Source organism: Fomitopsis serialis, assembly GCF_022376445.1.
Source record: "Fomitopsis serialis strain Sig1Antser10 chromosome Unknown B0H18scaffold_80, whole genome shotgun sequence".
NCBI classification, from domain to species: Eukaryota; Fungi; Basidiomycota; class Agaricomycetes; order Polyporales; family Fomitopsidaceae; genus Fomitopsis; species Fomitopsis serialis.
In genome coordinates, this window is record NW_025955040.1 from 11,159 (window position 1) to 36,213 (window position 25,055).

The following is a 25,055-nucleotide window of genomic DNA, read 5'->3' on the forward strand; positions in this document are numbered from 1 at the left end:
AAGGGAATGTGGATTGCCCAGGCGTATATGAATGGTTTCGCGGGGTCGTCCACCAGTTCCAGTTCCTTGAAGCCACCATGGAAGTACGGTCTGTTTCGCTCCGGAACGAGCATACGTGCATATCCCTCGAGGGATTTCTTGCGCGTGAAGACGCGGGGCCTACTAGTATTTGCTGAAGGGAAGAGGCGGCGTGCAGTGTGGTACCAAGCATGGCAAACAAGGCAACACCGTGAAGTGCCGGAAGATCATTCCAGAGAACTTCCAGAATATGCTCGATGACTTAGTGCGGGAGACGTGGACAAGTGTCGCTGCATGCGTTGACGAGGATGCTCGTCATGAACCCTTCCGAACACTGCGAAAGGCAACACGCGTACCTCCGGTATGTGGATGGCCGGAAGTCGATCTCGTTGTTCAACTGGATGCCAGTCTTCACCGGCACTGTCGAGCCCGTTGTGGAAGCCTTCCTGGGGGAGGGCCTAGTCATGTAAGATTGTTATCCATCGAGGCCGGCTCAGACATACCGCTAGCTCGCACGAAACACCTTCGTCCATTCCTTCATACGATGTCGCCACACTTGCAGGGAGAAGAGGCTCGTACCCCCTTTGCAGGGCAGAGATCAGCGTATGTAAGTGGTAAAAGATTACACACTGTACGAGCCTCACCTGGAGTTTGATATCTTGCCGATGCAGGCATTGGGCCTGGGACAACGAGCACAATTGTGTGACGGAGATTTCGTGGCAGCTCGGGGAATGCTAGGATAGGCCCGTTGTACGCGGGACCAGATGCAAATGCAACGCTGCGGCCCGATCAGGAAAGTGTCACCGCGTCTAACTTGTCCTAACCCGTCTAGCCCACCTAACTTGTGCCTAATTCACCTCACTGTCTAACGCATTTCGGTCTCTGCGGTGAATTACAAACCTTCAGCAGAGCAGCCATTCATGTATATTACACCAATAGATAACATAACATTGCGAGGTGAATACCGTACTACGTACTGCTTAGCTACAACACTTCTGTTTGCGAGATCTACAGACTTGTTTTTGGATAGACGTGCAGGTCAGGATGTGTGAGCAGGCACGCCTAGAGTGAGCAGCGAGAGGATGTAGGTACAGGCGAGATAACAGGCGAATGAGCCGGTGAACGGGCGTACGGGCGCGAGAGCGAACGAGCAAGTGGTCGGGCAGGCGGATGGACTCACCTTCGTGTCGGTCGCGTTTGGTTCGTGCCCGGGCTCCACGCGTCCGTCAGGGGTCGTCTAAGGGTGGCCGTGCGTAGTTCGCCAATGGGCTCTGGTACGCCTGGTCATGTTTCGTCGGTGGTGGGTGCGCCATCAGCCCGCTCGTCGCCGGATCCAGGTGAGCCCCTCCGCTCTGCACGACGGGGATATGCGGTCGACCGTCGCAGCGGCGTCACTCCGGGCTAGAATCCTCGTTGGACGGGTGTAAGTGCGTCACAGCCACGGACCCGCGCGACATCGACTGCGACGAGCTCGTTGTCGCCTTCGGCGCACGGACTTGCCTATCCCTATCCCTCCCATATGCCCCTGGATGCGCCAACGGCGGCGGGGGGTAACCCGGTCCAGAGAGCTTGCGCTCCCGTGCCGTAGGGTGCACAGCGAGTGTCAAGCGCGCGTGCGGGGGCTCCGGGGGCGAGCGCGACGCCATGCGAACGGCGCTTACCGAGAACCGACGACCAACATTGAACGGCGCAGGCGACGCAGCCTCCGATCCTGGGTAGATCCGGCTGTCGTACTCCACGGGGGACGGCGCCCTCCTAACCTGCTCCGGGCGGCGCATGTGTGGCTCGACTGGCGGGAAGGTATAGCTCCCGGCGCGCTCGTCGGCTGTGTTTGTACGTGGGGCACTGGCCTTGTGCGCTCGCGGTTGGCGTGTTGCGCACGCCCTAGCCCTGCCTACCATCGTCGCCGTCTCCCGTCCTCAGCTTACGTGCGCGCGATCCGTTTGTCGGCCGAGCTTGCATGCCGGACATTCACCCTGTGCGCTCGCCTTCGCTGCCCGCACCGTCGCCCGCCTGTATACCCGCTAGTGCAGAGCAACCCGCCTCTCGTCGCGACAGCCTTGGGATGGAAGTCCATGCTGGTGCCAGGGCGTGAGTGCATGGGCATGTTTGGCTTCTGGAGGGCGAGCGAGAGTGACAAGAGCGACGGGTTGAGCTGGGTCCCGTCCGAGTGCGCACTCGTCTTCGGCGGCCACCCGATCGCAGACGACAGGCTTCGCGTCTGAGCTCGAGGTGGAGCTCGTAGTGGATAGGATGAGCAGGGCGGAGTGCGCCTTTTCCTTTCCCTTGCCTTTCTTGGCGAGGCGGGCGTGGACCGGGCGGTGGGCTGAGCGAAGCTGAACGAGAACGAGTCCCGCTTGTGGAGGCCCAGTGCGAGCGGTGTTGGCTTGTTCAAGAGGCCTGCCGCGGCGGGAACGGGTTTGGCGGGAGTGAATCCTGGTGCATATGATTAGTTGGTCAGCATTCTAGGGACAGTTCACGTACGGAGAGGAGCCCATCTGCCTGCCCGCCAGTCCGTCTTGTACCCACCCATCCGCCAGTCCACCGCCTTGCCCGCCCGCCCTCGCGCCCGTGCCCACGCTCCGCCCGTCGGCTGCGTTTGCGCGTAAGGCATTCGCCCTACGTGCCCGCCGTTATCGTGTGTTGCGTTCTCAGGGGTGCGGTCCATTCGTCGGTCATGTTTGTGGGCTCAGCATTCACCTTGCACGCTCTCCTGCTCTCCTGCTCGTCCACTCGCAGCACCCGCTTGCCAGCTTGCCTGCTCGTCGGCCTGCCCACCCACTCGCCTCGCTCGTGTACCCACCCGCCCGCGCAGCCTGGCCTTGTTGCTCAGCGCTGAACTTGCACACGCCTTGAGGAAGACCCGGGCCATACCGCAGGATGGGAGCTGAACCGCTCTAGTGGACTTGGCTATTGTCAACTTGTCTTGGAAGTCACGGAGGACCTTCTCGACGCCGGGCTCGAAGGCGGTACTAGGGAAGACTCGGAAGAGGTTGTTGTACAGCTCCTCGAAGCGAGCACGGATGAGCGAGGTGTAGATCTCGACAATGTGAGCGCTGAGTGCTGTGAGGATTTGGAAGACCTTACTTACTGTACATCGTTATTGAACGTTTGAACGTCGAGACCAGGGTTGGAGATGGCGCTGTTGCACCGTCACTTGCACGTTGCGTAAGGTCGGCCGGAAGGCCACGGTTCGAGAACGTTTGGGCCGCTGGGACTCCGACTGGAAGAAGAAAGGGCGTGTGGGACTAGGATTCGGGACTATGGGTGGCACACGGGGACAGGATGAACAATATGTTTGCGAGGTCGTTCGTGAACGTGCAGGGCTCGCCGCGTGTGACTGCCAGTGTATGATCATCATATCTATTCAATGCGCTTCACTCGTACGGTGTAGCCCCGCAGAGGACGTATCGGTCAGTTGTCACTCTCAGCCATGAGAGTAAGAGGTGAGAAAAACGCACACGAAGGCGGAGGACGATGAGATGCTGAAGCCCTCTAGACTCGCCTGCGCGGTTGACGACTCCCTACCAGGCATGTCGAGTTCCGACTGTTACGATGGAACGAAGATCTCCCAGTCGTATACGTGTATCGCGGCGCACTCCGCCGGGGACACCTATCTGCGGGAGAATGTTTATATCGAGCCGTACAGCGTATGAGGCATGAGTGCATGAGCAAGTACGAGGGCGGAGGGTGTCGATATCACCTGCGGTCCGATCAAATTCCTTGCTGTAGTACAATCCGGCGGTTTCTATAGATGCAACGTAACAATTTTACATTCACGGAGCATCGCCGCAACTAGTACGACAAAGAACATAACATGGTCGGTGCGCACACGGCAGAAAGGCAGTACGGACACGAGTCCGCGGTTCTAGATACACATCCGATGGCGAGGGTGGAGTTCTATGCCGTGCGACAAGAGCCGCGGAATGGCAGCCCACGGCGTAGACGTCCTTCGCGAGTGACGGATCCCCAGCGATCGACGAACGTGGCCGGTCGACGGAACACGCGTTCCCTCCATGGGGCTCGTGTATCGGTCGGAAGCCTGGCTGTGGGTCGGGTACGAGAGGGCAAACGGGAAGCATGAGCCGCAAGAGATTCTCGCCAGGCGTGACGTTCGTGTTGAGACTCGTTGGGCGGAGACAACCTCGCGAGACCTCTGGGTGGCATACAAGTTCGGTATATGCGGGGTACGGAGTAGGGTATAAGATCCACGCTGTATCGTAGCGATCAGTCCAGCCAGACGAGAGCGGAGAGATACTTCGCTTATTTGTGTTCGTGTTGGCGGTTTGACCTGATGCACGGCCTACGCCCCATGAGACAGCCGCACTGCGTCCAACTAAGGGAGCATACGCACGACGCTCGCCCACAGATGGTATCGTGACGTACAGGAGACGGTGTCCCGCTCTGCGCGCGACGTGCAGATAGTCGAGGCTCCGAAGATGCAGAACGGAATCTGACGACCGTATGATGCTCTTCCTGCGAGAGCACCGGAGGACGCGGATGTTCCGAAGGCTGACATGTTTATCAGTAGTCGTGATCAGCGCGAGACGTGGAGATGCGAGGATCAACGTTCAACGGCAGCGGGAGCGTAGATGAATTGGTGCGTATTGATGACCCGGAAGACGAACGCGAGAGCTCGAAGAGACCGCAAGGTTGAAGAGAAGCGGCGGCGTCCCGGTGTGCCAGCACCAGCCCGTCGCCTGAGACGGGGGAGTAGTGGGGGCGAGAATCGAGCGTCATCAGAGGTACGTAGCAGACCTTCCGTGCGTAGCTAGTCCTGAGATACGCAGTGATTCTGCGTGCAGGATGGATGTCATACGGGGAGTCTTTGAGTGCGAGGTTGACGGGATGGAGAAGAAGCGCGCGTACCATTCATCAAGCAACCGTGTCCGTCAGTATCACGCCTCCAGCCGGGGTGACAAACGAACCTCGTGCCTCCTGGTGTTGTGACGGTAGATGTGATTGCAATCTTGGGATACATGTATGGTAGGCTGGCTCGCAGTATACGTAGGAGCCTGTTGAGTATGCTAGTATCTCATCAAGCTCGAACAAACATGCAACAGAACAAACGAGACTCACCGGAACGACTCTCGTTGCCCTACAAGCCTCCAAGTACGTCAATTTCCCCCGAAGTTTGCGACTACACTGAAGCGCTCTTATGGGATGGCAGACCGTATGAGCAGACTGGAGGTGGAGAGGAGAGGATAGGCGGGCGTGGAGCACGACAGCGGCCAGAACCGGAAAATAGGGTCCAGAATGCAACAACTGGAACCAGTATGAGTCTGCACATTTTGTCGACATGGGTAGGACTGAGTACTAACCGGTATTTCAAACATGGAGCTTTTTCTCGAGTCGCGCCGAGGAGGTCTCTGTGTGTACGTGGGCGGACTGCAGGAACACGGGACGGTGACGCGTATGACCTTCAGGGGAACGGTGGTGCACGACCTGCCAGAGGGTGGGTATGCATGAGACGCGGTAGGTGGTTCGGCGTGCAGGTGGCGGGCCAGTGAGCTCTGTCGGGGAGCGGACGAGGATGTGACCAAGATGTGACTGATGCCGTCCTCGTCGGCGGTCACACCGCCCCCGCCACACACGCGCATCTGCACCCGGCGACGGTCCCCACGCCTCAGACAAGGATATCCTGAGGCACGAAGGTTGAAATAATTGTCTACGTCTGCCTGGGGAGACTACCTCGTCGACTCCTTGACCAAATCAAAACGCGCTCAGCCCACGCCACAAACCCGCGTGACCGTACTTACCAGCAACAAGCGCCGGACGCACTGCGCGACTCGGGTTCGGACGTGCTGCTGGTACCGCTCACCACAACTGTTTCCTTGCTACCACCGAAACTACGCATCAAGACACTCGCGCCGCGCCCTGCCACGATGGCCTTGCTGGGGAGTCGAGGGTAACGAAATTGGAAGGATAGGCTGTGCGGCGAATGGAGATATTTAAGGCATGCAGGCGCGTACATCCGGGTCCAGTACATACATACGTCGCCATTTGACGATATATGCTCAGATCACACCCTGCTTCGCATCTGTCACTGGTTCCTCTGCCAGCGGGTTCAATAACGCCGCCGTGCCTGCTCACCTACGTACATGGCCTGTAGTCCGCCGACTCGTTCGCTCGCGTACCCGCCTGTCTCCGCATTGCTCTTCCGCCCACCCTCTCGCTCGCCCATCTGCCAGTGTGCGTGCACCCGTCCTCTCGCCCGTACCTCCTCTCACCCGTACCTCCTCGCCCGTACCTCTTCTCGTCCTCTCACCCTCTCGTCCTCTCGCTCGCTCGCCCGCCCGTTTGCTTGTCCGCTCACCCTCTCGCCCGTCCATCTGCATGTGCACCCATATTCCCTTCCTCTCGTCCGTTCGTCCTCTCGCCCGCCCATCTTGTCCGCCCATCCTTTCGTGCGGCGCCCACTGCCTCCTGCCATTCAGTACACCACTCGTCAAGACACTCGTGCCGCGCCAACCACATATCCGATGCGTGCCGCGGGCTTGTCAGACCACCGACTGTCGAACACTCGCTGACATGCCCACTGGCGCTTCGGAGACAACGAACGCGAAGACTACCGCGCCGTCTCCTCGGGCATCGTCCAGCTTGCGACGGCGCCCGCCCTCGGGATACATGCGCACGACATCCCGCCAACCTGGCCATCGCGCAGCGAGCGTGCGAGCGACGCGCCGTGCCAGCAACTTGCCGCCCGGTGTCGCTAGGATGCCAGCGCAGGCCCCGACCACCATCCCAGGGCGTTCCAAGGTCACCAGCAACACGAGCGTCACTACGGCACGTCCCAGGATACACCGTTGACGGTAGAGAGCAGGAAACGAGGGGTTGAACGGCCGAGAGGGCTCCACCAGGTAAATGACCAGCCACACTCCGCTGCGCCGCCCCCTACCGCCTCTTGGACGCACGCAATGCGTTCCGCGGGCGTTCCGTGCACGTCAGACGACCCTGCCCTACGGCCTGCCCCGCCACATCACCGCCTTCCAGCCCAACCGCAGCTCCCCTACCTCGTTGCGCCGCCCTCGACCACCTCGGACGCCCCAAACGCGTGCCGAGGTCGAAGCACGTACACAAGACGACCCTACATAACAGCGGGGTTGTCTGTTCACATACTACCACCTTCCCAACTCGTCGTCCCCACTGTCTTATCGTCTCTTGGACGCACGCAATGTGTTCCGAGGACGTACCGCGCATGTCTGGCGACCCCTTACAAGATCGGGGTCGTCTGGTCGCGTCCTTAGGCCCTCCAGCTCTTCACTGCCTTCTAGCTCTTCACTGCCTTCCAGCCCTTCCCCAGCCCTCCTACCTTGCTGCCCGCCCTCTCTGCCTCTCCGAGGCACGAAACGCGTGCCGAGGCCGACGCACCCACCCAAGACGACCCCGCAGAAGAGCGGGGACCTCTGTTCGTGTGCCACCGCCTTTCCAGTCCGTGCACGCCGTCCTACCGTCTCTCGGACGCACGCCATACTTGCCGAGGATACACACATCAGACGACCCTGCACAATATCGGGTCATCTGGTCGTGAACTTGGGTCCTCCCCGTCACGTCATCGCCTTCTTGCCCTACCTCTCGCCGCCCCGCCCTCTGCCTCCCGGATGCACCAAACGTGCGCCGACGACGCACCGCACACATTAGATAACCCCGCAGAAAAAGCAGGGTCGTCTGTTTCTTTGCTAGAGAGAGAGGAGGACAAGTGGACGAGCGGACAAGAGCACGACTAGGCGATACGGCGAGAGGTTGAGAGGACACCCGAGTTAGCAAACGGCACAGCGAGTGCACAGTAAGACGGACGTACTGCAAGACGGGCGGACGAGCGGCCGAGACGACGAGGGTGTGAGAGGATGGGGGAACGAGTAAACACGTAGACACGTGGACGACAGGGCGAGCGGACAACATGGAGAAAGGCCCGGATGGCGGGCGAGCCGCGAGAAGATGGCGGGCGAGAAGACAGGCAGTGAGTGACACTCCCTCTCCTCCGCTCGTCCATGCCTTTTTGTTGGCCGCTCCGTTCATCCCCTCGCCATCTTACATTTGCATTGTTCAGCCCACTCGCCAGGTCACCGTGTCCCCTCTCCCGTCCCGTTCCCGTGTACGCGCGCGGCGCGCCAGCACATGCCCATACTCGCCACCCCGCCGTTGCGTCCGTCCGCGATCCGACTGTCATATTCGCGTGTGCTACGATCAACAAGTACGATATCGAGAAGCTGGCGGGGAACGGCAGTGAAGCACCTCAGTACTGCGTGGCCAACGACGCTCCAGGGCTGGAGACCAGCGAGAGGACTTGGCGCGGGCGTTCAAGCTATGCAAAGAGGCTTTCGGTATCCTTTGTCCGTCGTACGTACCTGCTCCACTCATGCTGCTGAGCCCTTCCTGATGTGCTCGTGGGTAGGCTGCCATCAACTTCGTGCGAGAGGTGGATGCGCGGTGGCAGCTGCTCCTCTCCGCGTTCTACGACCTCTCGCGGTACCAAGTGCAGATACTCGGCGAGGGCCCTAGGATGACCACGAGGCGGGCTCGCCGCGCGCCAGCACGCTCGCACACGCGGACATGCAGAAGCTCGCGCTAGGGAAGGAAGCCGTTAGGTATGTGCGAGGAGCTTGCAGGCTTGGGCGGCGAGGGAGAGGAAGTAGATGAGGAAGCTTTGCCAATACGGTTGCATCGGCGCGAATGTTCATTCACATACATGAACAGATGAGGCTCTCGTGTACACTCCTACTACCTAGTCTATAATGACATCGTCTTCGCACGATTCTTCCCACTGCCTCTCTGCCTCTTCTGCTGAAATGATACCATCCTGATACTTCTTCCAAATACTTGCCAAACGAGAACTTGTGGCGACAGATATACCCCACTGTGCGAAGGGTGGAGTGTTACAGTAAGGGTCGCGGTGCATCAGGCTTGTGCCATGGACGTCCTGTGGACACCAGGCGATGAAGGTATTCGGGGCCATACAAACCTTCACTCCATAGCTAGCGATATAGAAATTACCACCTTCGTCGTCTTTGAGGTTCCGGTTTGTGGTCCACGAGAAAGCGAAGCGGTGTGGCTGGTATTCTGTGTGCATCGCACTATTGACTAATTCAATATGTAACACGGTGCATATATTGCCGACGTACCGCGCATAGTTTGCCCCCATAAACGCAGTAGGCGGGGCAAGTTCGACATTATGAAACTCCACAGAGTCATTGCCTTTCTGTATACAATATGTCCCGTGTGATCCTCCATTCTCCGCCATCGTACCCTGTCCATCCATGCGACAGAACTGATTCTTGACTAAGTACTCGTCCAGATCGCGCGTGAGGGCATCTGGAAGACGCCCACGCACGAGGTTGAAATTCAAGGCGGCCGCTGACGATGCACGGCAGGCAAGGCCGTTAATGTAGGTGGGAGGATGCTTCTTGCTTAGCAGGTTCCGCGCCCAGTCGAAGGTGGGTTTGGACCGGGAACCCGCTGTGTAACCGACACAGACGAGTTTACCAGCATCCTCGAGCTAAGGTCTTGCATCAGCAAGTGTTGTTGTCTACGGCAGAAGACTTGCGGACTCACCCGGACTGAACGAGTCTTACTGATATCCTCCACAATAACATCTCCTACCCAGTTCTTGACATCCTCGTCACGACAGAAGTCGCGGATGATCACGACAGCGATCTCTCCACTAGTAGCGTCGTAGATGGTGGCACCTTGGTCAGGCGGGACGATATGCGCAAGCTGTGAGATGTCCTCCTGGTGCATTGGTAACCGCTTCGTGCGCTTGTCGGGCATCTTGTCTTCGACGATGCGCTGGTGCCAGAGTGCACCAGTGTCCGGCCGCTCGTAGATCCAGTACCCTTTGGGTGGATAAGCCACGCCCAGACGAGGTAGATGTACCTCGTAAGTGACTGCCTTGAGGTTTGCCATGCGGACACTATCTTCCGCGCGCACCAACCCCATTTTGTCAGCAAGCCGCCGGTGGACTTTGCGGTGGTGGTCTCGCGCGGCCTTACACTTCCGCATGGCCGCCCGAAGCTTGAGTGGCATATCATCCTCCAAAGCGGCGAAGAGGCCACAGAAGTCCGAGACAGCGTCCTTACCGAGGATGCTGACTGGCATGGCCAATGTCGATTCCACCTTGCGAGCGTGGCGGCGCAGTACCTCTGTGACCTGGTCATAGTAGCGATCGTTCCACGAGTGTTGCAAGAGGACAAGGGCTGCTTCGTCAAGTGCTAATGAAACGGCGAGTTGCAGGAAGCCTGCTTGTTTCGCCTTTCGCTGTACACCACGTTGCGGCATTCTCTGGACAATAATCAGTCGGATTGATACAATGCAGAATTTACTGGTATGAAGGGAATACCTTGTAGGCAGCTGCCGCAATATGTAAGTTCGTGGCGAGTATCAAATGGCCGCCAGCTACTCACCAAGTGGAACTGTATTTGCTGGACTGCGGCGGCAGGTACAGCCCTACACACCGCACCTACGTATATAGTAAGTACCGCGGCGACCTAGCTGGGTACTGGCGGCGTAGGCATGTCACGGGACGGGCGGTAATGTGACTGTCACGCCGCGCGGCCCAAGGCAGCCCCAGAATCCCTACTACGACCTCCCGCTAAGTTATGTGCACTCCTCGGGGACGCACGTTCTTCATGTCGCTGGGACGCTGGCACCAGTTTTTCGTGGTACGATGTCGCGGTTGCCTTGGCCCTTAGCGGAGGTCGGGTGATTAGTCGCGCGTACTGGAATCACTGCTCTGCTGGCAGTCCTGGTGCGCGAGCGTGCTAGCCACAGCCTCTGGCAGCCTACTACAACACCGCATTCACGGCCTACTTGAACCTCAAATCCTTTCGTATGCCCTTCTTCCCTTTCATGGTCGGCCCAACTCCTCCGTAGACTCACACCAAGCCACCACCGCGCTCTCGCCCGTGCGTATTGCCCGGCCTCTTCACCTGGATCTCCTCCCTTCCATTGAACAGACGCACTCCCGATCCCCGCGCCTACCCAACTCGAGGGCCAGGCATTTCCTGACCTTACAGCTGCCGCAGGCACGGCCCATTCACGACCCGGTGCCTACAAAGAGCAGCGGGACCGGCACACGAAGACATGCATGTGCGTGCTCTGGGAGGAGGGCAGGAGTAGGTACTCGGAGAGTCTCGGTCTGGGGCACAAGCAGCGCGGATGCCAGTATGCGTCAATCTTTGATTCCGGTGCAACGACTTCCACTCGCATCACTGCGCCGTTGGGTTCTGCTATGGGGTCGGCCGGCCCGCCAAGGTCGGATGAAGACCATAGCGAATCTATAACGGTTATCTCTGCGTCGCGCACGGCCCGTGTTTTAAGCATCGATCTCTCTCCAGCTTCTCTCCCCTCCGGTCCGCCATGAGCATTGCCAATCGCAGCCTACGACGTCTCTCCGCGCTCGTCGTGTGCTCGCCGCACGTAGGATGCGCCGGTACTTCTCGTAGCGTGGGCGATCCTGGAGGATGTGGCGGCGTGACTGGTGTGGGGCGCCGCATGGGCAGTCGATTGGTTCAGTAGGTACGAAGGACTGCAAATCGGGTGGGTCATTAATCTCACTGCAAGTCTGGCAGATTTGGCGGTCGCTGACGGGGCTCTATGCATGTAGAGGAGCCGGTGGACTGGTCAATCCCAGCTACGTGCAGAGCCAGGTGTGCTGGAACGCGCTATGTGTCCGAGTTGTTAGGTTGACAAGGCCCGCGCATCGTTGCGCAGCAAGGAGGGCGTGGTCGCACGTGCTCGAGCACGAACACGAAACATGCGGCGCGAGCTCGAGCAGGCGCAGAATGAGATGAAGGGCCTCCAGGAGGCGATCGAGGAGAAGCGCGAGGAGCTCGGGTCATTGGATGAGGTTCAGACTGCGCTTGCCATCCGGGAAGAGGTGAGGGCGTCTTGTGTCTGAACGCGACCAATCGATGGTGGCTGACGACAATATGGTGTAGCTGAAGCAAGCGAAGGAAGCAACCAACGTGCAGGACGAGCTCGTCGGTTTCTTGCAAGGCAGACTGGCCGAGGTCGAACGCACGGCAGAAGCGGAGCGTCTCGCGAAGCAGTCGCCGGACGAGCGCGCGGCCGTGCATGAGGCGGAGTGCGTCACGCTCAAGGAGGTCAAGGTTCGCCTCCAGACGGAGATGAGTGAGAAGGAACGGGAGCTCGGCCAACCGATACACTCAAGTCCTCGCACGCGCCGCAGAGCTGGACGCGCAGAAGAGGGAGCCCGCGGCGAAGGTGGTGGCGCTCGAGGCGGCGGGGCGCGAGGCGCGAGACGGTCAGACACGCACGGAGGAGAACCTACGCGAGGATCGCGGCGCTCGAGGAGGAGCGTGCGCAGTCTTCTTCACAGGAAGAAGAGGTGATGAAGCTCGTATACGAGGAGCGGCGGGAACTCCTAGAACAGCTCCGCGCCGCACACGTGCAGGGGCAGGCGCAGAACGGATCCGCGAGCGCACAGGCGGCGCGGACCCCGCACTGGCAGGCAGGAGACACTGCGCCGCGGCGGGGCGCTGGGGCTTCGATATGGGTACGTCTCGTCGCCCCCGCCATCGTCTGCGCACGGCGCTCACATGCCTGCTCGCTCGACAGACGAACCTGTATGTCGAAATCCTCGGTGTCCGGTTCGACCAGGCGAGGGGCCGGGCAAGTACGAGTACGTGAGGGAGCTAACAAAGCCGATGGAGAACGTGTGGATGGTTGCGTTCATTCATACGGGAGACATGCGCGATCATGAGCAAGCGCGATTTGCAACAGAACTCCGGGTGAACTCGTACCTCTCAGGGCTTCACATGTCGTGTATCCTTAGTAGTAGGACGTACAAATATTATGTCTTTCCGTCTCAGACTCTGATCCTCGCACTGAAGCGATATTCTGTCGAGACTTGCGAGTCAGTGACACTGTAAGTTGGCGAACCGGCAGCTCATGTCAATTCAATGCCAGGACTTATAGCACTGATATATAAACTTGTGAATACAGCCGCGATAGCTCACTATCTACTGTGAGCGGCGGACGGCGCAGAACCCTGTCTCGATGACGCCCGAGCAGCAGAAGGACATCCTCGAGTACACGTACGACCTCCTGACGGTGTTCAACAACGGCATCCCGCCGAAGGGGAGCGTCGCGCCGTGGTGGGAGACGAGCGCGGAGGGCACGATGCTGCTGATCGACAAGGGGATCGAATACGGTACGGGCTGTCCTTGAGAGTACCCGTGCTGGCTCGTTGACACAGTCCTCCCAGATCATTCGCACATGGCTCACGAGTGAGCAGCAGCACGGATGTGAGAAGTGCTGGCTAACGCTTACTCGGATCATGTGTGGCTCGCAGGCGTACTACCTGCGTGACCAGGATACGTGGACGACGATCGACTACACGGCCAAGGCTGAGGCGTGGATGAAGCCGCTGCAACGAGGGAACGTCACCGGATTGGTGGAGCTACCTGCTAACTGGTTCGAACCACTCTCATTCGAGATCCACAACGACTTGTGCTCACCGTTGCGCGTCTGGGACAGGTATTTGGACGATCTTCCGCCAATGATGTGCGTGTTCCACACGCACACATCAAGCACCATTCTCATCATCTCGGTCTGGTAGGTTTATCAAGGGAAGCGCAAACTCACATGGATGGGTCAACTGCCGAGACGTCGAGCAACTCTGGAAGGACACCTTCACCTACCTCTACCGAGAGGAAGAGGATTTCATCTTCCCTATCACAATCCATCCCGACGTCAGCGGGTACGTGTCCTGTATGTTGAACCTCACCAGGACTGATCGCGACCGCTACCACGCAGTCGCCCGCATGTCTTGCTCATGCTGGAGCGCTTCATCGAGTGGGTCAACACCCACGAGAATGTACACAGGAGTGGTCCCATGGGGACAAGCTTGTGGACACGGTGAGATTGAGGTTCGCCAACGCGACAAGACTACATGCCGTCCATCAAGTCCATTCAGAGATACACATAGCGAGAAGGAGCGGTCTTAGGGCATATGTTAGGTGAACATTGTGCGCAGTAGCCTCGAATTCGTCCACACCAAGAAACAGCAACCAATCCCGCCAGCCTACGTACTAAATTCCACAACAGAATCTGGATGCTTCGTTAGCCCTGGCATACCACAAGATTTGGCAATCTCTTACCACCCCATGCCCTGCTCTCGTTCGGGGAGATGGGACTGTACAGACCTCTAATGAACGTCGCAGACCTGGACTGCATCGCTTGCAATGTCTTCGCATTTTCTATGAGCAGATGAAGAGCGCAGACATCGAGGGCTATGGAGTGGTAGGCATTCGGTTCGCTCTTGTTCTCGAGAGGTTGCAGCGCCTCGGCCAGCACGAAATGGTCCCTGATGGCTCTTCTGGACGTCCTATGATCCTGCAGATCAAACCGGTTAGTCGTGACAACACCAAGTGATCTAGTATGGGCTCACATTTCGAAGGTAGAAATCGAACGTTAGGATGAAGCGTACCAATACCCACAGCAACATGTGTCTGTGGTTAACGCGCTGGCCCTTCACATTATTGAGGGCCTTTGTATAGCCCAAGGACGCCCGGACTTCCGGTATGGAGAGCCCGGTGAGCTCTTCGTCAATGGTAGGGCGGCAACGGGCGAACCACCACGCCAAGAGATTCTCGACATAGCGCCGACTCTCCACCACACTGTGACCCACCCCGGCGGTCTCCTCCAGCAGGACACCATTAATTGCGAGGATTTTGTCCTCTGTCGGGGTGTTGCCGCTGAGGATAGGGCTGATTGCTGCCTTCAACTGCGCCCCTGAGCGGGCTGGTGGCAGGGCGTTGACTGGAGCAGGGGGGGGAGCAGGAAGGCCCGGGGGCACAGGAAGGGGCGCAGGAGGGGGATAGCGACCGGAGCCGTTCTAGAGACGGCGACGTCAGGGACTGCATTGGCGGCGTTGATGGCTGCGTTGGTGGCCGCCGCCACCATCGCCTGCGTTCCCACCAGGGTGATCGATACGATGACTCGATGCATTCCGACGGGTGGAGTGATGTCCAGTACCCTCGACAGGTAAGCTGTATATACGCATCAATAGCCCGCCCGCCGAGCAGTAGGAAATGACCTAGACCGGTTCTTTTCAGAACGTCTGCCCGCCAAAGACATTTGTGGTAGTAGTGGTACTCATATGGATATGGAAGTATTTGGAGGTCATGCCCGGGCCTGGACCCCTTCTTTCCAGGCCGATGTCAGGCTCCAAAAGGCATCGTGAAGTCTCTCACCAATTGCTTCTCGAGTAAGGAGGCCGCCAGGGTACGGAGCTTCCCTCTTCCTCTTCGCTGCCTGGAGCTGACTTGCAGGAACAGGACCCGAGAGCCATGTCTCTAGGCTCAATGTCACTTATGAATGGAATCGTATATGGCAAGCTAATCTCTCGATGACACTCGGAAGCGAACAAACCGTGCCCTCGGATTTTGAGTGGCGATGAATTCTGGGACCCCACTTTGGCCGTCCCGAATTGGAAGAGCGTGCGCGAAGACGCCCCACTTTGAGAGCCACGCCTTATCTGCGGATCTCTAGTCAGCTGCCTGGACAGTGCGCACTCCGGGGACTTCCCTCTTGACGACTCTTCCCATGCTGGCAAAAACTTTGCGTTACGTTTTGGTTACGTTGACTGTGCATGTATGCCGGTGCGTTTCCGATTGACAGCGGACTGGTAGGCCTATGGGACTTTAGGGCGTCAGCGTGCTACTGCTTTTGGCTCCTGATCTTGGTTTTCTGCGCGCCGTGCCAGACCGGGTTCAGCTTCGCTGTCTGTGAACTGTGACACCAAATTCTCCTGGACAAAGGGCAACTGAGACGCAGTCCTCTGGCTTGGACGATAACAGGCGGTGTCGGCCCTCCTTATCGCACGTCGCGCACCGGTGCTACCATGACGGCAGACAGCAATGTCATCTCACGTCGACCTAAGGTCTCCACATCTGTAATCGGCATGGGCATGCGGTGCCCGGCATCGCGCTTTGGAGAGTTCACTTCCTCATGGCATTATGTCTTCCGTTCAGGTGTTGGGTACGCGGATTGGTCGCGGTTCCTTTGCGCGTGCGGCTTGCATGAGCGCTCAGTCTACGGATTTTGTACCATGCACGTACCAGAGGCGGTAGAAGGAGAGGACGTAGGAAGACACGCCACCGCTGCTTGATAAGTACTGGTGGACCGACTCGCGGAGGCAGGTTCGCATCCGCGAAGCGCCAGAGATCCAGGCGGGCGGCGGCGGACGAGTTCGCTTCTGCTGCATTGCACTCGACCAACGAGGCGAAGGATGGGTGTGCCACCATCGAGATCGAACCGTGCGGCGTCGCACTAGCAGTGTTGCACGCACGGCCATCCGGACTGTCGCATTCGCCCAGTATCTGCTGGCGTGACACCGAGAAACATCCAGACAACGCAAATATATATTGTCCCGAGAGTACATCCAGCAGCGTAACAAAGTAGTCGGTATGGGGGCGGGCAAGATGAGCGAGGAAGATCAGACCAAGATTGTGACAAAGAGTACGAAGAGGAACTCACGTTCAACAACGGAGACAAGGGGATCCGATCAGCGGGTGGATCAAGGAATAGGGCTGCGAATAGTGTGAGAACCAGAGAAGACCCAAGACAGGTCGGACGTACGCAGGCCGGCCTGAAAGAGCGTCTCGAGAGCGAAGGGGCGGGACGCGGCTTGTTCCTCATCGTCACTGAGATGGAGTTGTAGTGCGGGAGGGAGGCTGCTGTTGTCGATAACGCCGGGATACTGAAACATGTGCATGAGAGTGTTGGCAGCGGCATGATCGGGCTTGCGGCTTACTCACATACAGACGAGGTACACACGATCGAGGTACACGCGATCTTCTTGACTTGGGTTCATAGGTTGCAGATGGTGAAAAATTCGACATGAGAGGAGTGGCGGCAAAGAAGATGAGAAGGACGGTAGACTAGACGCGGAGACGGGAGATGCACTCGCACACGCTCAGCCAAAATCTTGGATCACGTGCTACAGTGTGCCGACTCATGCAGTGAAGCTTATGGCTACTATGCGTTGTCCTCGCACACTTCGTCTCTTATAAAGGTTTCTACATATATATCATACGCATTACAGTCAGTACATGATGTGTTCACGAGAGGAGGCTGGGGCATACAAGGAGGATAATTGAATTTCGTTCGGGAGAGTGCATGCTTATGTAACTTACTGCCATATACGGAATAGCCAGATGAGGCTGCGGGGCGCGGTCAGTTGGCCGACTTTCTCTATTCTGAAAGTTTCCTCAGATGGGAAACAGCTGACGCACCAGTATGTCAAAGCTTGACGTCGGTGCGAGTGAGGGCTCAAGGAGGATAAACAACTTCGGACCAGCGAGAGCGAGTAGGAGCAAGTACTCACAGGCGCTCGTCCAAGTCACGCGCGCAACTCGATCGCTCGGTGATCAGCCACTATTAGCGCTAAGTATTGCTCCTCCTTCAATAACTTACTGGTGGCTGCGAATGTCGTCTTGCCTCCTCCCTTCTCCAGCCCGCCTCCCTGTCTCTATCTTCACCCGCTGAGCAACAGAGGCAGCCGTTCCTCAAGTCTGGGAGGAGGGTGCAAAGGTACGTCGCAGGGCGGGCGGGGACGGGAAAATCTCACCAGTTGCACCACACCCGGCCATGTGTAGTGTAGTTCCGCATTAAGGACGTCAAGCGCAAGAGCTCTAATGGAACGTCTATCAACAGCGAGCGGCCGAGTCCTGAAGAGCTTGAGTGTCAGTCCGAAGGCATATCCGTACGTACGCTCCTCACCCGCCAACGTCGCTCGCGTTGAAACAGACATGCTTCACGTTAGGAATCCAGTATCGACATAGTATGCAGCGCGCGTTCTCTGCGCATTCATGAGCCTCGCGTTCGAGCTGGAAAAATTAGCGTAAAACACTGGTGCGTTCACTCTGGGACTAGCTCCGAGGCCGACGGCTAAACAAGACGTGCTGCTCAGCCTCACGATCCGCCTCCCTCAGTTCTTCCCCATCATGCCGCCTCAGCCCCAGAGCGTTGTACCAATAAATGCACGACACAAGCCCTGAACGAGTTGCAGAGCCAGTTCTGCGAGACTCGATCATCGCTCGCTACTCATGCCGAGAAGATTCAGACGCTTGACCAGGCGGGATGCGCAGCGTCGACTGGGCCAGCAGACGACCACTCGGACGTGCTCTACGTACCGGCAGGCCAGAAGCGCGAGGACGGACGCGCGCGGACGGTGGACGTAAGCACACGCGTGGCACCGTATTTGCTGAGTAAGTGTCTCAATTGCTCACGCACGACGCTCTCTGATCGTATGCATCCGCATGTCACCCAACGTTCTCTCTGCCTCCTTTTGGTCGCTCATTCCTCTCGCCATCCCAATCTCGCCACCTCTATGGCGGATGCATACCGCTTAGCGACCCAGCCCGCTCCAGAGTACATACCGCGCTACCAGCGCAACGCTCTACTGCAAGACCTTATGTACCCGGCGCGAGCGTGGGAAGCGGTGGTGCGCGCACTCGGCTCCGGCGCGCTTTTGGATCCATCGTTGTCGGACACGACGTCCGCCGAGACGGCGCGAGTGCGACTGGCACGGCGCTCGCGCGATTCTGGGTCAGCCGCTCGCGCGACGACTTCGTTTTCAGGATGCCAGAGAATGACCGGACTCCGCCCGTGCTTGAGGAGACGTTAATGGTGTCGAGTCGCTTTTTGATATCTGTAAGTGTTTCTTTAAGTCTCGGCGGCCTAACTACGTTTTACAGACCACCTTCCGTCGTCCTTCACCGAGCCCTACGTCCATCCTCGACCTCTCGACCTCCCTGCATCAGGACGAGTGCGCGTTGTGTGTGGTTTGTTGTCGCACGCGCGCCTTCTCTCCGACACCGTATAGTATGTCCTTGTTTCGTAGCCCTTTCCATATATGTGGTTCTGATGGTGACTTTTCGTAGTTGAGCTCTACGGAGTCGATCGTTTTATTAGGTTCGTTCTTGTTCTGTCCCGTTCTTTGTACGCTATCATTTTCAGTGATCTGATTCCTTTGTATGCAAGTTTTTGCGCCAGGGTCGCGAGCTTCGCTGCCGTCAATTGCAGAGTTGGGTATAGAGTCTCCAGGTTGATCGTGTCTGCTCGTTCCTTTCTCGCGCCTTCGCCGGCCAGTTGGTCAGCTCTCTCGTTTAACTTGTGTCCGTTATGCCCTTTGACCCATTTCAGTCTTGTGTCTTGGCTTCGCTCGCAGAGCGATCCTATCAGTACGCGCGTGTATCGAACCCTTCCAGATCTCTACACTGTGTGGCTCATCCTGCAGCTCAGAAGCTATGTATCGACATCAGCCCGACTACCACACCGGACCAACTGCAGGACATCTGGGCGATAATGACGATTGCTGAGTTTGCAACTTGTCCTGCCACGGTGAGGGACAGGGACACCGGAACACGAGATTAGTACGCGAGGCCTCTGGCACGAACGTCATGCATATGCTTCTATTGCATCTGCCTGCTAGAAGTGGGTCGTGTATCGGCGAAGCCTGGCTACATGTGGAAGCGACATGACCTTGTGAGGACTCTCGCGCGCGTTACCGCTAGATCGATTGGACCAGAGGTAATTAAATTACCTGAGTGTTGCCGACCAGCAGCGCCATTGGAACCGCATGCATTGGCGCTGCCGCAGAATGCGGAAGGCGAGAATAAAGGGCATTCCAGATGATTCGACATGCGGCCATCGACCTGCTAGTATCACTGATAGGCTGTCAGCTATCTATGTATGCTCTGGGTGGAGATGGCGACGCATGCGTACGTACCCCTGTACAAATTTGAGATGCCCATGCTGAAGCACGTCGGTTGTCAGTCCAGTCCTGCATCATGGCACATGTCGCCATACTATCTCGATTCTCGAGGCCTGTACCTGTGTTCTCCCACGTCAGTACAAAAGCTACACAGCAAACGAGTTGCATTCACAGCACCTGGTAGCTCGACTCCACCCTTTCGGCTCTTCCATAACCAGTTTTGAGGACTGCCTACTTACACGCAGAGCGAGCTAAGCGGCAGAACGTGTACGGGCCATGAGATAGATCCCTGGCTCCGTATGGGTTGGACACCGAGGTGGAAGTGTTCCGGAGCGCAAGATTGAGCGCATTTGCCTTGCGACACGTGAATGAGAAAACATCGGGTCACTGGGTCAACACTGGGTACACTGAATTAGAAGAGCAGTGGATGTAGCACGCACCGTGTGTTCCAGAGCTGTGCGATTCCAGGGTAGGAATACCGACCTGTGGTCTCGGCTATCCCATCAATGTTATTGAATTTGACGTTGAAGCTAAGCTGAAGGTAGATGAGTAGACGGGCCAGATCGGACCTCAGGCCTCAAGCTTCATACCCAGTGAGAACGTGCAAGATTCCCTTGCATTCTCAGTGATCCCTGTGTGTTGCTGTCAGCGCCTGTCAGCAAATTCTATTCCCGTTGATTCGTGTATGTTGCCGCATTCAAACCGCGCGATCGCGAGCCCATAAACTGCTTCCACGATTTGACACTTTCACAAATCCCGGGTGTCCCGCAGTTCAAAATGTCCAAATGTCCAAATGAATGCTTTCGCTCAATCCGAAAATTTTCCCGCTTGCCAATTGTCCGCCCAATGTGCGCTGCAATCCGGCTTGCGGTCCCGTGACCACTCTCCCCACGACGTCACTGACGGTGCACTTCACGCAAGTGTCGAGGTCGAGACGTCTTTGACTCTGTACCACCACCTTTTCCCTGCACTTCTTCCAGTCCTTGTGCGCTCATGCTTGACAGGTATGTGATTGATCCTCGCAGGCGATGTGCGGCATGACGCGCACGACGACGGCGGCGGGCGGACGAGTCGACGAGCGGCGGGTGGCAGGCGGGCGGGCGAGCGGCAGCATACACGCCGACCGCTTGACGGCGACCACGCAGCGCGAATGCCCTGTGTGGAGACGCAGCCCACGAGTGGACTGCAGGCGAAGGAAGGTGAGTCCAGAGACGCGCCAGCGAGCTAGCTGACCGTAAACACAGGGCGTGACGACGTGTAGCACAACGCCGCACACGTCGACCGCGAGCGCGCTGGGCAACTGCCCAGCGCGCAGACACGGCCGACGACCGGACGGCGTGTGCGTGAGCGAAGAGTGGGCGAAGCAACGCGCCGCACATCACACGCTGACCGCGAGCACGCGTGACCAGATGGCGGGAATGCGTGAGGGAAAGCACCAGCGTAAGGTTGGACACGGGTAGCACCACGGGTGCGCAGGGCGCATACCGCACCCGCGACCCGCGTACCCGTACCCGTCTGCGGTGAACAAGCCTGACCACCGCAGGTATCACCGAGCACGTAAGCAGTTCGCAGAGGAGGTACGGCGCGAGCGTCGAGGACACCGTGCGGCGTGATGGGCTCGCACCGCACCGCGGAGAGCACCGAGGTGATGGGCACTGCTACGGCCAATGATCGGTGCCGTGTGAGGCGTCACAGGCTTTGCGGGTACCAACGCAAATGCGAAGGCGGAGAACGAGGTATGTTCGACCGATCACTGCCTCTTGTCTGTCACAATGACAATTCAAAATCTCGTCGCCTCGCCGCAACGCAAAGGTGAGTAGTATAGTCTTATGGACTCAAATCTCTAAACCGTTCCCGAGTATGCGGACAGAAGCCTGAAGCCCAAGCGGAACTCGGGTGACAAGTCCTACCGCAGCCCATTGTCAGCGCAGTGCGAGGGCGTCAGTGTCGTGTCTCAGTGGGGTAGGGACTACCACAGGCCTAGGATAGCATACCTGCATTGTATCGTGGTATACATTCGGACTCCTACGAGACGCGCAGAATTAATTCCATGAAAATCGATTTATATTCCAATTTGGGCGCGGATTCGAGTGATACAGAGCTCGTGTACTAAACAGATGGCAATTGCTGCCATTCGATTGCAACATACACGCATTTAAAACGAATTGAAGGGAACATACAGGGAACAGAAACCCATCTGTTAATCGGACAAATGGCCATTCCCTTCGTTTCCCAGCGTTTGGTGGAGCGGGGTGGGGCGGGAACAGCTGGGAAACGCTGGGAATGGCAGGCGATCTTGCACGTTCTCACTGGGCTTCATAATTGAAGGTTTATCGTCGAAGACGTGTGGCGTGTCCTTCAAGTGGAGCTGTCAGTCTACAACGGAATAACAGCACCGAGCCAGCGCACCTGTCAAACGCTCAAACACAAGAAAAGGCAATCTCAGAGTCGGACAAGAACCGGTTAGTAGTAGTAGTCGCTTTCGGAAATTTTGATTCTAGAAGATGCCACGAACGTTCGTGTGGCCCTGGAGAACGCTGCCCATGTATCGAACAATCACTATGGCCGACCAATTGCGGATGACGCGACCAACAGTCAGCGAATCTCGGTCTGCCTTTTCCACCAGATGGCGACGTCGAGCCTGACTCAGACCTCGGCGACGTCCCATTCAATGGAGAAGGCAATATGTACGAAGTGTACGGTAGCGTGCCTGAGAATATCGTGCAGACCATCTCAGGTGGGTCTAGTGTCCTACGGACACTGGATACGTCTGCTTGCCTACTCCGCGCCGACACCTTCAAAATGGTGTATGATTGCGCGAGTCAGAGCCGCTGGTTCCTCGAATGCGTAGCCTCTGCGTGCCGGACTGTACAGACTGGCGAAACTCGTATTACGCTGGTGGTAAGGCCTTCAACTCGAAGTCAAGAGAACCAGAAACCACTGGTGTTGTCGACCACACCCTAGACGAAGGCGTAGGTCACTTGATATGAGCCCATAGTGGGACATCAGTGGAATTTGTACCACGACGACTGACATAACTGTTCGCGCGAGCAGAGAACACAGCTCCGCATAATCGTCGGCGTGGCCGGATAGAACGTAGCCGGGGAGAAGTATGGGCCAAATATGAGCGAATGGCTGTCCAGATTCACCCACGACTTCTAGGTCTATGCAAGTCTTGCCGTAAGGTCTATTCCTCGGTTTATTCAGCACGCGCGCGTAGTGGTCTAAGGCCCATCGAGTGCCCAAGTGGTGTGGAACGCTGCGACGGAAGACATGCTGCGCAGGGTGGTACCAAGCACGGCAGACTGTGCAGCAAACCGCAAGTGCAAGGAGGTCGTCCCAGAGGCAGTCGCATATGTGCTCGATCACGTCCTGCGGAAGATGCGGATCTTAGATGGGGTATGTTCAATCGCAGATACAAGGAAAGATACATGTTGTACACCCGCAAGTAGATCACCTTCCACGCGAGCTCACGGCGCCTTCGTGATCAGCTCCTGCATGATCTTCACTGCTCTCTTAAACTTTGTTTGCCTTGTCCTCCGCCGTCGCCTGCACCGTGCTTGTCCCAGTCCCACATCCAGCGGGCCCGCCGTTCATCCACATAAGGTCGTCGCTCCCGAAAGCGATGCTCGTGTCCAGCCCGTAAATGTCCTCGCTCCCCGGCGGCTGCTCCGTCGGGATCGATTTGAGGATATCGTACAGCTCGCCGACGAGCGTCGTCGCCCCTGTGCTGACAGCGTCTTGCGCTCCTCGTCGCCCAGGGAGGGTGTCCCGTCGGGACGCACGGCGGCGGTGATGTTCCAGCTGGGCTGCGAGGGTGTTCTGGTGATCGTGTAGATCGCGCTCGGGGTGGGAGGGGCGATGCCTCCGGTGATCCCTATAGGTAGCGTAGATGTGTGAGTCGATGTCTGCTCGTATGATCAAGACAAGCTGTGGCTGACCGTGTTGCAGGCGGAGCGAGAACTCGGTCGGGGCCATGGTGATTTCGTCGGGACACTGGGCGTGTAGGGACTACGAACGGAGGGTTGACTGTGGGTATGGGTGAAGGCGCGATTGGTACGGTGCGATCGTTATCCGCAGCTTATAATGCGCGTTGTGAGCCTCCGGATACGTGCCACTCGGCCAGACGCGCTCATGCGCGGTTGTGGCGGAAGCGCCACTGCGCTCCTGATTGGGCTTGTCACGTCATTACTAGGCACGCTAGCTCGAGGCCAAGTGCTCAAACCAGCGTAACTTACCAGTAACAGTAAGTACTCGACCATAATAAATTTGAAGGTGTATGTGGGGGATAGTACTGACCTTGAAGTTGTCGTATGTGTGTAGCCGTGTGAAGACTGGCTGGCCCGCCGTCACGGTGGCACTGACCTGCCAAGTATTGAAGCAAGGTACGTACTAGACCTAGTGAAGCATCTACTCAAGTTGTCAGGGAGCGGTCACAGCTAAAATTGCTGTACGACACCGTGTAAATTGACTCCTCTCACGTCTGTAGAGCTCTTCGGTAACCCTCGATTAAGGCGCTCGTCACGTCTGTATTTTGAGCCAACGAAAACCAAACTCAATGACCGGTATGTCTGAGGATTGGGCCAGGGTCGCCAGAAGAGCTAAGAGGTGAGTCGGTATGCGGCTTCTGCTTTAGTATTGCCATGATTACGGTCACCTACCCCCTACGACACAGTAGAGCGGCGGTACAATGAGACTACCGCATTTGGTCTACCGCCGACTTACGTCGGCGCAACCTGACCTCCCTGCAGACGAGTGCGAGATGGGGTCGCACGAAAGCTGTGTACATTACTTCGCCCTTCTCGAACACGTACTAGGAGCTACAATTACACAGTCAAATTTGAACGTCGCCCCAACACCAGATACAAGACCTTCAGCAGCTCGTGTCGGCCCACTTGTCGAAGAAAGCCAAGTAACGCCTCCAGCGGCCTCCGTCAAAGCTCTCAATGCGCTTCCAATCCTCACTGCCCAGCATGATGCGCAACCAGATCAACACCCCAGCGACATACGTGTCGGCATGGGTGACCTTGCCGTCGTCGCCGCCAGGGCCCCCGCCGCTCAGCAACAGCCTTCCATCGCCAGCCGCGACAAACCACGACGCAACGACGCTGAACGCCTTCTCCGCGACCACCCACTGCTCCGCGCGCTTCTCGGACCCGGGCGGGCTGAGCTCCAGCTTGCACCCCAGCGACTTCTCGCGCGTCTCGAAGAAGTACTCCGCGCTCCGCGGGCTCAGCGCCGTCGCGATGGCGTGCAGCATCAGCGGCATGAGCTTCTGGTGCAGCTCCGTGGCGAA

General features: G+C 57.7%; 10 protein-coding genes across 10 annotated transcripts; 3 read left to right on the forward strand and 7 right to left on the reverse strand.

The window, feature by feature from the left end:
• Nucleotides 1–1,409: 1,409 nt before the first annotated feature.
• Nucleotides 1,410–1,919, reverse strand: B0H18DRAFT_1122599 (uncharacterized protein; the record flags this gene model as incomplete). The annotated part of the gene is made up of 1 exon (XM_048034540.1): nucleotides 1,410–1,919. One exon carries the CDS (start codon nucleotides 1,917–1,919, stop codon nucleotides 1,410–1,412), a length of 510 nt encoding a protein of 169 aa, XP_047889383.1.
• A 123-nt stretch (nucleotides 1,920–2,042) lies between these two features.
• On the reverse strand, nucleotides 2,043–3,553 carry B0H18DRAFT_1122600 (uncharacterized protein; the record flags this gene model as incomplete). Its single annotated transcript, XM_048034541.1, has 5 exons — nucleotides 2,043–2,454; nucleotides 2,503–2,611; nucleotides 2,719–3,074; nucleotides 3,110–3,160; nucleotides 3,480–3,553. The coding sequence occupies 5 exons, from the start codon at nucleotides 3,551–3,553 to the stop codon at nucleotides 2,043–2,045; spliced, it is 1,002 nt and encodes a 333-aa protein (XP_047889384.1).
• Nucleotides 3,496–4,663, reverse strand: B0H18DRAFT_649491 (uncharacterized protein). The gene is made up of 2 exons (XM_048038954.1): nucleotides 4,405–4,663; nucleotides 3,496–4,354 (listed from the first exon to the last, which is right to left on the reverse strand). The coding sequence occupies exons 1-2, from the start codon at nucleotides 4,535–4,537 to the stop codon at nucleotides 3,795–3,797; spliced, it is 693 nt and encodes a 230-aa protein (XP_047889385.1). The 5' UTR covers nucleotides 4,538–4,663; the 3' UTR covers nucleotides 3,496–3,794.
• A 26-nt stretch (nucleotides 4,664–4,689) lies between these two features.
• Nucleotides 4,690–5,825, reverse strand: B0H18DRAFT_649375 (uncharacterized protein). The gene is made up of 5 exons (XM_048038953.1): nucleotides 5,778–5,825; nucleotides 5,340–5,720; nucleotides 5,098–5,283; nucleotides 4,888–5,033; nucleotides 4,690–4,813 (listed from the first exon to the last, which is right to left on the reverse strand). The coding sequence occupies exons 2-4, from the start codon at nucleotides 5,616–5,618 to the stop codon at nucleotides 4,917–4,919; spliced, it is 582 nt and encodes a 193-aa protein (XP_047889386.1). The 5' UTR covers nucleotides 5,619–5,720; nucleotides 5,778–5,825; the 3' UTR covers nucleotides 4,690–4,813; nucleotides 4,888–4,916.
• Nucleotides 5,826–7,823: 1,998 nt separating this feature from the next.
• Nucleotides 7,824–8,760, forward strand: B0H18DRAFT_648874 (uncharacterized protein). The gene is made up of 3 exons (XM_048038952.1): nucleotides 7,824–7,978; nucleotides 8,081–8,358; nucleotides 8,414–8,760. The coding sequence occupies exons 1-3, from the start codon at nucleotides 7,957–7,959 to the stop codon at nucleotides 8,588–8,590; spliced, it is 477 nt and encodes a 158-aa protein (XP_047889387.1). The 5' UTR covers nucleotides 7,824–7,956; the 3' UTR covers nucleotides 8,591–8,760.
• On the reverse strand, nucleotides 8,716–10,041 carry B0H18DRAFT_1197099 (uncharacterized protein; the record flags this gene model as incomplete). Its single annotated transcript, XM_048036084.1, has 2 exons — nucleotides 8,716–9,514; nucleotides 9,571–10,041. 2 exons carry the CDS (start codon nucleotides 10,039–10,041, stop codon nucleotides 8,744–8,746), a joined length of 1,242 nt encoding a protein of 413 aa, XP_047889388.1. The 3' UTR covers nucleotides 8,716–8,743.
• A 2,980-nt stretch (nucleotides 10,042–13,021) lies between these two features.
• On the forward strand, nucleotides 13,022–14,161 carry B0H18DRAFT_1106716 (uncharacterized protein). The gene is made up of 6 exons (XM_048032691.1): nucleotides 13,022–13,189; nucleotides 13,244–13,265; nucleotides 13,324–13,452; nucleotides 13,516–13,542; nucleotides 13,598–13,738; nucleotides 13,795–14,161. Exons 1-6 carry the CDS (start codon nucleotides 13,036–13,038, stop codon nucleotides 13,898–13,900), a joined length of 579 nt encoding a protein of 192 aa, XP_047889389.1. The 5' UTR covers nucleotides 13,022–13,035; the 3' UTR covers nucleotides 13,901–14,161.
• B0H18DRAFT_1122603 (uncharacterized protein) lies at nucleotides 14,101–16,855 on the reverse strand (the record flags this gene model as incomplete). Its single annotated transcript, XM_048034542.1, has 5 exons — nucleotides 14,101–14,373; nucleotides 14,429–14,875; nucleotides 16,519–16,571; nucleotides 16,621–16,741; nucleotides 16,808–16,855. 5 exons carry the CDS (start codon nucleotides 16,853–16,855, stop codon nucleotides 14,101–14,103), a joined length of 942 nt encoding a protein of 313 aa, XP_047889390.1.
• A 572-nt stretch (nucleotides 16,856–17,427) lies between these two features.
• Nucleotides 17,428–18,867, forward strand: B0H18DRAFT_1028613 (uncharacterized protein; the record flags this gene model as incomplete). The annotated part of the gene is made up of 10 exons (XM_048029938.1): nucleotides 17,428–17,574; nucleotides 17,645–17,746; nucleotides 17,807–17,824; nucleotides 17,858–17,884; nucleotides 17,954–18,008; nucleotides 18,047–18,220; nucleotides 18,257–18,290; nucleotides 18,396–18,459; nucleotides 18,483–18,672; nucleotides 18,714–18,867. Coding segments are annotated over exons 2-10 (784 nt in total), but the record flags the coding sequence as incomplete, so codon positions are not given.
• Nucleotides 18,868–23,275: 4,408 nt separating this feature from the next.
• Nucleotides 23,276–23,737, reverse strand: B0H18DRAFT_1086703 (uncharacterized protein; the record flags this gene model as incomplete). Its single annotated transcript, XM_048032078.1, has 3 exons — nucleotides 23,276–23,484; nucleotides 23,541–23,636; nucleotides 23,701–23,737. The coding sequence occupies 3 exons, from the start codon at nucleotides 23,735–23,737 to the stop codon at nucleotides 23,276–23,278; spliced, it is 342 nt and encodes a 113-aa protein (XP_047889392.1).
• Nucleotides 23,738–25,055: the final 1,318 nt, after the last annotated feature.

Coding starts and splice junctions, on each gene's coding strand:
- B0H18DRAFT_649491 (XM_048038954.1), bottom strand. CDS start 4,537: ATGTCAGCCTTCGGAACATCCGCGTCCTCCGGTGCTCTCGCAGGAAGA. Junction 4,355..4,404: donor AGAGCGGGACACCGTCTCCT/GTACGTCACGAT, acceptor ATGCTCCCTTAG/TTGGACGCAGTGCGGCTGTC.
- B0H18DRAFT_649375 (XM_048038953.1), bottom strand. CDS start 5,618: ATGCGCGTGTGTGGCGGGGGCGGTGTGACCGCCGACGAGGACGGCATC. Junction 5,284..5,339: donor GCTCCATGTTTGAAATACCG/GTTAGTACTCAG, acceptor TACTGGTTCCAG/TTGTTGCATTCTGGACCCTA. Junction 5,034..5,097: donor GGGCAACGAGAGTCGTTCCG/GTGAGTCTCGTT, acceptor CATACTCAACAG/GCTCCTACGTATACTGCGAG.
- B0H18DRAFT_648874 (XM_048038952.1), top strand. CDS start 7,957: ATGGCGGGCGAGAAGACAGGCA. Junction 7,979..8,080: donor GGCGGGCGAGAAGACAGGCA/GTGAGTGACACT, acceptor CCCACTCGCCAG/GTCACCGTGTCCCCTCTCCC. Junction 8,359..8,413: donor TTCGGTATCCTTTGTCCGTC/GTACGTACCTGC, acceptor GCTCGTGGGTAG/GCTGCCATCAACTTCGTGCG.
- B0H18DRAFT_1106716 (XM_048032691.1), top strand. CDS start 13,036: ATGACGCCCGAGCAGCAGAAGGACATCCTCGAGTACACGTACGACCTC. Junction 13,190..13,243: donor CGACAAGGGGATCGAATACG/GTACGGGCTGTC, acceptor CAGTCCTCCCAG/ATCATTCGCACATGGCTCAC. Junction 13,543..13,597: donor GACGATCTTCCGCCAATGAT/GTGCGTGTTCCA, acceptor TCGGTCTGGTAG/GTTTATCAAGGGAAGCGCAA.